Here is a 12,812-nt window from a genome sequence, read left to right on the forward strand (position 1 = left end):
CAAGTCCTTAAGCGCTAATTGAAGCGTGCTTACATTTTACTAGTTAACTCCTTTTGATGTTGGACTGACCACATATGTTGCTTTGCCAACAATTTTAATATACCAGTATATGTATTATCTATGTCTAAGAGATTTCTTTTTGTACTTTCACATTAACAGCTCAATATCCAAGACCTATGACAGTCAGTAAAAGTCAAGCAATGGAGCTACAAGTGCATACACTGCAAACCTCTCCTGGAGTAATTGATTAAATGGGGTGAGAACAAAAAGACGAGATAATGAATGAATGAGGAGGTTCATTCTTACCCGGTGGTGGGATGCCTGGCATGCCTGGTGGAAGTTGATGGGGTGGAGGCACCCCAGGGTGAAGTGGTGGCATGCTGCCCATGCTAACAATGCCATCAACTGGGCCTTGTAAAGGTGGCAGCACTGGTGGATAGCCACCTATCATGCCTTAAAGGACACAACAAATTTCAAACATGCATCAATGACATGCAAAATGGTCAAATTAATAATGACGTGCACTACCCACACATAAGCATCTTCAGTATTGCCATACAATACTACAATTAGTACTTTGCAAAAACAAACAATGTTACAATGACAAATAGAATATTTATAACAAATTAGTATTAGCCAACTGGCATATTTTTGGAAGGAAACAAACTCTACATCATTAAAAGTATATTAACTGGAAACATATGTAAATTTCTTGTTGGTTATATGAACGTATGCAACATTGTTATAAGCACATTATGAATTTGTGGTATGGTATAGTATTGTAGCTGCATGGAAAATAAATTGTTAGGAAAAAAGCATTCAGTTTCACTATTTAACTTATGCTTAACATAATCATTTAAACAAGTAAGAAATTAATTCAACAATACTGAAGAAACTATTCTTTATCTCATTCTCATTAAGAGCTTCTGAATATTGAAACAATTTAAAGAGAGAGACATGAACTTTCACACCTGAGCTACCATGCAATTTCATAATTTTTTCCATCATAGACAATACCTTCTACAATTATGATTTCAAATTTTTGAATAGCTGAAAGTCATACTGATAGTATCAATACCTAATGCCAAAAGCTATAATTTGTATTTGCTAATAAACATAAAATATTTTATTAAAAAAGTTACAGTGTGACAGAAAAGTGGGCATGTCTCTTAGGGAAAAGAATTAAGAGAAAGGGAAAACTGAAAGAATTAATCTAGGGAAAGTCTGAGGTATATATCGAATATAGTGAGCGTCGTTCTTGAAGATCCATAAGAAACCAAGTGGGACAACATCAGAGAGGAAAATAAGATTATTACCCTGATAGTAATAATGGAGGAGAAGATGCTCCATTAGATAATCAAGATAATGGCAGGGGAAAAAAGAAGAATTGGGGAAAGTTATCTTTGCAAGCTGTTTTGTAAGCTTCATGGAAGGTCAACACAGCACCAATGTACATACATTATATGATATCATCCCAGTTGGAACCACAGTTATTAATTCAAATGTAATTATTTTATTATCGACCTACAGGAGAAAAGGATTTTGGAAGTAATACATCTTTTGTACAGAATGACTTTCATTATTTACAATGGCTATGTAAACCTTATCTAATAGCTAAAATCAATCTAGTGAAACAAACATCTTCTATTAACTGTTGATAAGTATAGGCTTATGCTGTGATAGTTACAGCTTTGCTAATGTTTTTGGTATGATGTAAGGAATGGATATGCCCTCTGGATAATAGAGGAGATTTATGTATACAAGAGGGGACAAGACAAGAATCCCCTAGTCAGGAAATCTTTGCTCAACTACATAAGGATACTCAAAGAAATTCATTGGATGACGTACTCCATGTCTGATATTGAATTAACAGGAAACAACACTGGCTACTCTATAACGCCCAACAATAAAACTAATGGCTATAAGTATTTATAATGAACCTATCAAGCATTCAAAGCAAGTCATAAATGTTGTTAATTCTCTTTAGAGAAATCCTAAAGTAGCCTAGCACCCTTGTAGCCCAGCATGTGGAGCTGACACACAAGAGTTCCCAAATTGTGCCTGATGGGATATTTGAATAGGATTCCATAGCTCAAACATCACATTCTTAGCCAAAAGCACAGCACAAGCATTCAATGCGCAGCTAAGCATGCTCAGGAATTGAGTAAAAATTTGAGTAAAGACCTACAATATCATGCCACTCATGATGACACTGCCATACAAAAAAAAGACAAAGACAAAAACAATAGGTAGAACTTAAAGTACTGTTTCATGGAAGGAGCATAAGCACAGAGACAGAAGAGTATTCTATAAGTAGAAGTTAAGGGAAGAAGCATTTTCTCTTATTTTCCCTATGCCTGCTACCCTGTGTACTTTTCATGCAATTTCAGAGCTTTCATCTTCTGGAAAAAAATTAAGGAAGGAATTCGCAGAAGGTATAAGTAGAACCAAAATGTTGTAATCCCTGTTCTAGGAACAGAATTCAAATAAAAGAGGCTGAATCCAGCACAAATAGTTGTCTACTATACCAAAACTAATAATATGCTGGATGTTGCAACCATCCATTTGTGAGAATTATATTAGCTGCAGTTTTTATTTTATATCAAGTTAATATTCAGTACAGAAAACAGGAGAAACAAGAGAGAAAAACCCCCAATGTATTTGAGACTTCTATTTCTATAAATTAATTGATACTTCTAAAATAAATTAGATGCATAACATTTCCCAAACAAAGAAATAGCTATAAAAGGCATAGTACACTATATTGGTTTGAAAATGGGTCCATATGAATTTCAAAAGCCATTGTTTGATTAGTGTCTTGTTTCAAACTTTAAGCACGGTACAAGACTTCAACACCAAGGTTTTGAAATAAGACTTTGAACTAAGATCTGAGATATTGTACATTGGCCATTTCAAAAGAAAGATCAAATGATAGATATGCATTGTGAGAATACGCCTGAGACTCATGATTCTCTTCTCTGATTAAAAAGTCAAATTTCTAAACACGAGTCATTGTTTAAAAGGATTACAAACTTTGGTTCAAAGTTGGCTTCTTTCACCAAATTTTAACTATACTGTTATAACTATAAATCACTATACTTCTGGGCTCAGTTATATTGGTAGAAGCTTTCAAATTGCTCAAATTATAGACATGCCACAGATAGGGCAGAACATCAAGACCTAATGTATGCCATATTAAGCCACATTTCAATGTTCCATCCAAAGTGACCAGTGTGGACAGTGATATAGGGAGGATGCTGTTCAGTGAACAGAAGCCTAAGATCTCCTGATGTAGGAAAAATAATCACAACTTTTTTCATTTCCTGTGTGTTGATGCAAACATACACAATCATTTCAACTGAAGGTGACAGCTTTATTTTCAAACGAAGGTAAAATACTCATTTGTTACACACTTAATCCATTGTGAGAGCAAAATAAAGATGCTTATGGGATCCTGAAAATCAATTATATTATGTGAGCAAATCAACAAGGACGTGTGGCACATTACAGACTAATTCTCATTACTGAACAAACTTTTGTAGACTGAAACCCACTTCAGATGTACAATCATTCACTTTGCCAAGGTATACCGATGATACAGCAAAACAAAAAACAAAAAACCCCAACAGTTAATAGATAGGATACAATTCAAACTATGCGCATGATCGCCGATTAGGAAAAGTGCTGTTATAGGACTAGTCAGGATAAAGAGTGCATGCTTATGATTAAATATAATATCTCTACCAGTGGGAGCAACTTTTGTGTTCAAAATCAGGATGCTTTGAAGGTAAATTTTAAGAAGAAAGTTTTGTTAGGTTGGTTAAGAGTTTGGTAAAGTGGATGAAGGAAAAATGGTCAGAGCCCCTCTGTTTGTTTTTACCTGCAACAGGTGTCAACTGCGGATTGAGCATCCCCATTGGTGTTGGTGGCGGCACCACCCCCATAAGAGCCCCGACAGGAGTGCCTGCCCGGGGGGAAGAATTCTGCTGCTGTTGCTGTGCTGCTCGTTCTCTCTCCTGCTGCTCAGCAACCTTAGCTGCCCGCTCTGTAAAAGTATTTTAGATTTTCAGTTCTGTTTTATGACCCAGAATTTTTAAAAAAATTCTCTGATCATTTAGCCTTATGTAGGAAAAAAAAGCCCACACAATTTTAGTAATACAGTATATAATTTTGTACTTATTCAGTTGCCAACATAAAAAAAAGAATTCTTTTAAAATTCACCAAGATTTCAAGAAATATGGGCTCAGATCAATACAACCATGGGGGGGAAAGAAAGATGTGGAGTCTATTTTCTCTGTCTGCCTCCCTTCCCAAAATCTTCTCCTATTTGGAAGCAACTGACACTGCACAGCTACAGAATCTAAGGGGAAAATGTGCTCTAGAACATGCGGGCTCTCACTCACATAGCATCTGTCTGTAACTCCTTAAAGCAGCTGTATGTTTTCACAGCCTCACTTGGCAGCCTTCTGCAGCTGCAGCATTTTCCTGGGGGAAAAACAGATTTGGTTTAAGGGTCCAATGCACTTTTTAGCCTTTGAATCTGAAGTGTTGCCGAGTCCTATCTGGTTGTGGAATTGTGTAATAGCCTGAATAAGGATATGTTATAGAAGAGAGGAAGGGAAAATAGTATTTGTTTGCAAGCTTGCTCACTCATTTATGGTTTCATAATCTAAGCCAACGGTCACCAACTGGTGGTCTATGGACCACTGATCATTCGTGAGAAAAAATTGGTGGTCCGCAGAAAAATTATTTGCATTTTTTTTATATTGCACTAAATACTATTTATCTTTTTTTAAAAAAAAATCATATTAGTGGTCCACGGGATTTAAAATTATGAATTTAATGGTCCCTGAGGTCCGAAAGATTGGTGACTCCTGATCTAAGACATGGGCTTTATTCTTTATCACCCTTTTAAAAAACTGCAACACTGAAAGTGTTATGAATGGAATGGCAGCTGTTTGGTGCTAAACAATATATACACCGGGACATGCGTCCTGCAGTATACTGTGTGTTTTCTAAAAACCAGCATTCATTTCTGGTTTTCAATACAACTGCATCAATGGTGAATTACTGATTCTCTTATCAACTGCAGCATTCACTTAACGACCATAGATTCGTTTAACTGCAAAAAAGGTCATAAAATCAGTTCCGCATCATGACTGTCATGAGTTATCATCATTATAGACATCTCGAGGACTAGTAAGCCAGCTATTCACTATCTACAAATCCATGTTGATCTTCATAGAATTAACCTGTTATTACTACTACTGAGGCTGAAATTGATAAAGAAGACTCATTTATTAAATCACTTTATCTGCTCTTTACCAAATTGGTAATGCAATGGAACCTCCATTCAGCAGGCTCTGATACAACAGATTTTGCATTCAAAAGACCACAATGACTCAAATAAATGCAGATGCAAATGAGGCAATGTATGCAATGTCATCTCCCAAATGACAACTGATGCAAAACATATAATCTGTGTCACTTGATAAACTATTATTACACCAATTGATGCCATTATGTAATTTTGTATTTTGTGCATATTCATATATAGTGGAGATCCTCTTCCAATTAATCCATTAAAATAAGATTTCTCTGAGTTGTTAATATGTTGTCAAAGGAATAGCAAGTGTGAGCTATTTCTGCTATTTTCTCTATGTTAACAAGTTTTTAATGTTTTCCTTTTATTGTGGTCCTTCAGTAATGTTGTTTTAAGTTTTTATTATAATGCATTGGCTGCATTTAAATTGGTAATTTAAACAAACTTTTGGCTGTTTACAAGTAGGTTAAATTTTACTGAAGAATACAACATCTATTTAGGTGGCAATGTTTACTTCTATAAACATTATAGAATGTTTATATTCTATAAATATAAAGTAGTCTTTCTTAATGCCCTTCCAAAATGTCTGCATTACAAATGTGGGTTTAATGTTGCCACTACTCACCCTAACCTTTTGGAGGAAAACTATGAACAAAGGGTTTCTCTCTTATTTCCAAGATAAATGATGACAATATTGTTAGAAAATCAAGAATGGGACAAGCATTTATACATTATCTGATTGAAGATTTCCTATTGTACCATTTCAGTTTTCAAAACACTTCTGTATTTTAGTCAAATAAGAAAAGGGTAGGTTTTATATTACAAAACAAGGATAGGAATATAAGTGATAATCTATTCAAACATATATTTAGGGAATATATGAAATTATAAGCATATCTAAACAACACAAGGAAAGCTATACATGTATCATCTGTTGGGAGATGTAAGGAATAAACAGTAAGGATACATAAGAATTTCTTATTGTCAGTGTCTACAATGTATGATTCATATCAAATGACAGCATTCCTTAGTGAATCAGGAAAAAGTCATGTGTTCTCTTTTGATTTAACTAAGAAAAACGGGAATCTATTTTTTTATCAATGATTGTTTAAAGAAAACATCAAATTAAAACAATCTTAAAGATACTTTCACGAGTTTATATTTTTTCATACAAATTCTATTAGCCTGAACTTGGACTATGACCAGAAAAATAGCAGACAACATTTCACAAATGATTTGGACTTAAATATTTGTGCTAGATAGAAGCAGAAAAGAGAGGGAAATTATAGTAAAAACAAAGCAATTAAAAATGATTAGTAGAAGCAGGAGTTAAACTTTGTAATTTCACTGTCAAATTCAACACATTCAAAACCAGTTTGCTCAGATCAGGGCTTGCAACGACTGAGATGCAATGAAATGTTAAAGGCATGATAGGATTCTTTCTTTCATGTGTTAATCTATTCTTCTCTAGTTATATTTACTTATTATCCGGCTCAACACAAAAATTTTCAGGAACAATCTTTATACATCACATGTCATGATGTTGCATTTTAGTTTAAAACAAGGGTATGCATTTGGATGAATTCCAAACTAAATTGGACTGATTTGGAATTTGTGGGCTCGAAGTCTTTGGAGATAACTTGGAAGCTTCAGCTGAAACAAAATGCAGGATCAGGTTAGCAGTCAGAGAAATCCATTTGGATTCTGTGCCCAACTAAGAGTGCTGTTCTGTCACCTAAAAAGGCCTTTATGGCATGACACTGGGATGTTTCAGTAACTGGGATGTTACCAGGCATGGTTCTGCCTATGATTCAAACATTCAACACTGGTGGCGCAATGGTTAAAATGCAGTATTGCAGGCTAATTGTGTCCATATCCAGGAGTTCGATCCTGATGGCTCATGGTTGACTCAGCCTTCCATCCTTCTGAGGTTGATAAAATGAGGACCCAGATTGCTGGGGGCAATATGCTGACTCTAAACTGCCTACTGTGGAGTGGTACATATAGTAAATGTAACAGCTATTGCTATTGCCATCAAGGGTGAGCTTGCTCAAAGATACACTCTCCCATCATAGATTAGAGGGACTTAGACCAAGAGATGGGCTTTCTTGATGTTAGGCTTCATTTAACAAGACATGCTTTCACTGAAGACACAAATGGCTCCTACCCTTCTCATATACAGGAAACTCTTTAAAGCACTTTTATTTCAGCAGACTTTTAAACATTCAAGGGTTTCAGTGCATATTTTTCTTTGCTATTTTTGTGATTATTATAATTTTGAACAGGTTGCTTCTTAAACACAGAGATATTCATTTAATTTGTTTTGCTCGTGTTTGCCCAAATCATGTCCATTGAGGCATCTCATAAACTCTGCAAATAAATAAATAAATAACTTTTAAAGCAGATCAGCTCTTTAGTTCAGCTGAGAGGAACCTCTTGTGTGTAACAACCAATATTCATCACATAAGAAAAATGCCAGGGGAAGGAAATATGTATCTTGCAATTGATAGCACTAACTTTTAATTATAAATGGTTTACCAATGCTATCCAGAATGTAATGTATCCTGACCCCATTTTGCACAAAAAAGCCCAAAGAACAAACTCTGTAAGGAAATTTAATGTAATTCTGCAAAAAGAAAATGTATCAGAAACTAAATAAAGTGTTTAGCACAATCCCCATCCTGCCCCTTTCACTTGACATAATATATTACTTTTTCTAAAAAAAAAACCCAACAACAACAACAACCCCCCATCAAATTCTGTCCAAGTGAAAATAATGTACTTTTCATCCCTGTAAAGTAAACCCATAGTTTATTAACAATTAAATGTTGACATTAAGTTTTCTGTATCAAAACTAGCTTCTGAATAAAAGCGGGGAGCCTATAAATCAATCTAGAACTAAATGCCTTATTTTCAAAGACTCAAAATTAAGATTTAGATCAACTGTTGCTGTATATGACTGTCTCTACTCAAAATACAAATCCAATTAAAATTATTTCCATTATTTATTAAAAAGTATTTATTGATATATAAATTCTATACCATTTCATTTTCCATAAGTCAATTAAGAAGGTAAATTGTAATCATGTTTCTTTCTCATTTTAATGTAGTTTCAGACTGGATTATTTTCTTTGTCCATTTGCAAAAACAGTACAAATTGCTTGACTTTGTTTTAGCTATTATCTGCTCCACCCACACCAAAATGACTAATACAATTTAGTCACAGAACAAAGTTTTAGGATCAAACTTTACACATTTAGAGCCAGCATACTGAAATCAGTTCACTATTACTTGATTTTAATCTACAACTAAATCCAACCCATGGATTCTAATAAAAATAAAACACAGGATTAGTGGAAACAAATAGTTAACTTCCATGAATCTTATATAATAACAATACCAACAATAATATAATAACTCATTATGAAAGAATGATCCCAAATCACAGACGAAATATGTTTCGAAAGACAGATGGAAGAATTAACCAATAGAAAAATTAAAGATCCAATACAAAGTTTATCTAAAATTCAGTTTGTTCTGAAATAATTATTTTTTTCATTCTGCAACATTTATAAATTCATTTTTTCCAATAGTAGAATAAAAACTTTAACTATTATAGGATTAAGAAAATGTGGTTTTTAAACATATTGTTCTTTTTTTTGTTTAAAATTGTTTAAAGTTATTTAAACAACTAAATCACTATGACAAAGGATTAAAAGCACATTTGGATTCAGTAACTCAGTAAAATGCAAAATTTCATTAAGTTTATATCATTAATGAAAGAATGTGCTACTTTTCTAGAGACAAATTTTAGTTGATAAGTAATCTTATTGTGTGTTTTACTACATCATACATCCATATAGGATGTGCAATGTTGATAATTTAGAAACAACACATGAAAGAGATTAAATGTTCCCTTTCCTGTTCTATTTTGTCTTTCAGTTTTGAACAAAGGTATTTTTCACACTATGCCGGTGCCTTATTTTCTTGTCTTATTCAATAATGATATTTAATTATCTAACTTATCTAACTCTTTATTTCTATTTGGTTTAAGACCTGTAGCAGAATAGCAGAATACCTGGACTAGTTATTTTGAATTAGTATACAGATTTCAGACTTCTTTCTCTATCCTGTATCTGTTGAAATATTTTCTTGGGTCTCCTTTTCAATTTTTAATCTCATTTTTTTTCAAAACCGTTTTCTTTAATATTCTCCAATTCAGGTCTCTGGTTCTATTACTTCTGCTTTTCTAATTTCCAAACCCATCTGTAAGTTTCAGTACCACTAATGTATCTAATTTATTATGGGCACCTCAGGCTGTAATCATTCACCTGTTTAAGTTTTCAAGACAGAAATTGGACTTGCCTGTTTTAGACATTGCACCTTTTTCTGTTTTAGATTTACCTTCATACTCTGCTTTCTTGGAGGCTTCCAAATTTCTCCACTCTGTTCCAACCAGTCTGCTGAGTTCTCCAAAGGAATAATCTGGATGCTGAGCTTTAATAACAGCTCTCATCTCACTGCTAAACAAGATGTATCCACTCATATTGATCTTCCTTTTAGAGCCTTCTTTTTTTACATTGCCTTTGATAGACTTCGGAGTGGACTATAAAGGAAAAAAAAGAGAGATTGCCTTAAATGTATAGAAAAATTCAGATGTATTTATTTAATCAATTTGCACACTGCCTTAAGATTGGCTATTTTGATCATTATGGAAGTGCTTCAAATTTATTATGAGTAGATCACCCGACCTTGATCACAACTGTATGTGAGCTATAAGCTGTAGGATAGCTATAAGGATGTATCGCATACTTTATAATGAATTTGAAACTTTCTGTAAATTCTTAAGTCACAAAAAAATTAAAATGAGAAAAAACACAGAGGCCACGTAGGGTCCCTGGTTGTTATGATAAATTATTGGCTCTACCTCCTAAGCAGCAGAATCTTCGTAAGCTGGAATGGGCGTTGGTACTTACCTGATACGTTCATTCTCACTGCAGGTGGAGGCAGCAGTCAGATAGGGTTAACTCCGTCTAGTGACCAATAGGGCTGAGTCTACAGTTTGCATCTTGAACCGTCGATAAACGATGAATCGGTTCAACACTTTGAGATCTAGAATCGGTCTCCAGCCCCCTGAGACTTTTGGCACCACAAACACAGAGGAATGGAACCCCTGCTGTTCTTGGTCCTTGGGCACAACTTGAATGGCCTGACCTGTAGAAGATGGCAAATGACCTCCAGCCATCTTTTTTGAATATCCCAAGACACGACACAGAATGAAAAGCCTCGGAGGATTGGAGAGAAACTCTAGGGACAGACCCCACCTGATGGTCCTCAGCACCCATACATCTGTTATTATGTCTTCCTATCGCTCAGCGAACACAGATGGCCCCATATCGGGACATCCTCCACATAGTCACTTTTAATATCTGTAGGACCAGTTAAAACCCCCTCTAAAAGACTTTCTTGATGGGTAGCTCTGGAAAGTTTTGTTGGATCTATCCTGCTGCTGATTAGGACCTTGTTGAGACTGAGACTGACGCTGTGGATGAGGGTTGGAGAAACCCCCCGGTCCAAACCCCCAAAAGGGCGGGCATCGATAGAAGGTAGATTTCCGGCTGTCCAGATTGAGAAAGGTCAATTGAAGGACATTACACTTGTCTTTCAACTCTACTAATAAGGGCTCTAATGGGGCCCAAAAGAGACATTCCCCCGAGAAAGGAGATGAAGTTAGCCTCCACTTGGCCCTGGCATCAGCTTGCCAATGCTTAAGCCACAACAAGCGCATGGAAGTAACGGTGGAAGCAATTGCTTTAGAAGCAAAACATGCAGCATTGAGTGCAGCATCAGCTGAAAATTCTAGTGCTGCTTTCAATTTATTAATATCTCGATGGGCCCTGGAATCTCTGTTGGGAATTCTGCCCTGTAGTTGCTTAAGCCAAAGGAGAGCAGACCTGCTTAAAAACAATGCGGAGGTGGAGGCTCGAATAGCCCAGGCCTGGTGTCCTTGACAAGCGTTAGTTTAAGACACTTGTCTTCTGGTTTGAGAGAATCCTCAGGAGTGCTAGCCACTGCGTTGGAGAAGACTAGTGCCACCACCAGAGGGTCTATAGAAGGGAGCTCGAGCCTTGACTAGGGCTGGGCCTACATTGTACAGCCATTTATCTAGGGCATTGGGCAAAGGAATCAAGCCAGGACTGAAGATGAAGATTCTCGGAACAACTTCCTTCTCCACTGTAGGCTCCAGAAAGAGCAGATCCTCAGAATCTCCTGATTCAGTCACGGTAGCCTTGGGGGCTGGAGAAGATTTGAAACCCGCTATCTTCTTAAACAATAAGGAGCAAAACAGAGTGGGCTTAAACAGACCCACAAATGCAGGCTGGTCTGGGCCCAGATCTTCATCTCCAGAGAGGTCTGAATCTCTGGGACCCTGCTCTTCCTCATCCCCCAATGGGGAAGGCTGAGACGCTGAATGTTCAGAAGGGACATTCCCTAAGGAAAGCTTTTTCCTACTCTTGGATTTGGAACCATCTGGCTTGGATTTGTGTCTAGAAGATCCCTTGTGCTGAAGCCCCACAGCTATACCTTTTCCAACACCGGAGGCTATAATGGCAGCCACATCTGGGATTACAGTAGGGGTCGGTTGAAACCCCAAAAACACCGGGGAGGAAAAGGGCTGATCTGCCTCAGGAGAGGGGCCTGTACCATCAAGGGATTCATCCCCATTAGGAAGGGAATCAAATACCTCTGTTCCATCTCCCAACTGAGAAGGAGAAGCAAGAGAAGAAGGAGCATCCTCCGAATCTGGAGAAAGATCAGCAGGGGGAGGGCTACCTGGAGAAACTGGGAGCATCTGAAATGGATGTGGGCTCTCTCTGCCACCCTGCTTGTCCTTGCTAGAAGGAGCCTTGTGCACTGAGGACTTGTGGTGTCGCTTTCCACCCTTCTTTGCTGCCTTGGCTGCTTTAGCAGGAGGTTCCTCAGATCTGTCAGAAGCTACCCCTCTTTTCCTGGCAGGCTTGGCTGAAGAAGGCCCAGCCACAGGGCTATCAGCTGGAGAAGAAGCCCGGGGGGAGGCTACTGCCCCTTCCCCTGCATTGGAAGCCATAACCTGAGTGGAAGAAACAGCTGCCCTCAAGGTCTGTGCTGTTAAACAGGGCCCCTTGGTATTAAAGCACTTAAAATGGCACCCACTGCCTTCACGCCAAAATAATCTGTCATTTTGCCTCCCTCACTTTAAAATGGCGCCTGCTTCTCACCGTGTTAATAACAAAAACATCACTGACATCCTGCAAGGTAAAGCAACCACTGGCAGTTGCTGCAGACAGAGGCCGCAGGGTTTCCACCCTTGGGCTTGTCCCTGGGCCAATTCTGCGCATTGGAGCCATTCCGCTCTTCAAAGGAGTCTTCACCGCTCTGTTCTTAAAGGAGAACGGCTCCGACGCATGCAAAACAGCTTTCCAAGCCGCACGGCTAATCAGCACCATGG

The 12,812-nt window shown here is 37.1% G+C and overlaps 1 protein-coding gene across 1 annotated transcript in view; it reads right to left on the minus strand.

The window, feature by feature from the left end:
• The window catches only part of PBRM1 (polybromo 1), a 60,355-nt gene that overhangs the window by 8,297 nt on the left and 39,246 nt on the right, over positions 1 to 12,812 (minus strand). Inside the window, 3 exon segments of the mRNA XM_032209185.1 lie at positions 307 to 453; positions 3,881 to 4,045; positions 9,728 to 9,929. Of these exon segments, the coding sequence (XP_032065076.1) occupies positions 307 to 453; positions 3,881 to 4,045; positions 9,728 to 9,929 (514 nt within the window).

The sequence above is a fragment of the Thamnophis elegans genome, chromosome 2, assembly GCF_009769535.1.
Source record: "Thamnophis elegans isolate rThaEle1 chromosome 2, rThaEle1.pri, whole genome shotgun sequence".
Classification (NCBI taxonomy): Eukaryota; Metazoa; Chordata; class Lepidosauria; order Squamata; family Colubridae; genus Thamnophis; species Thamnophis elegans.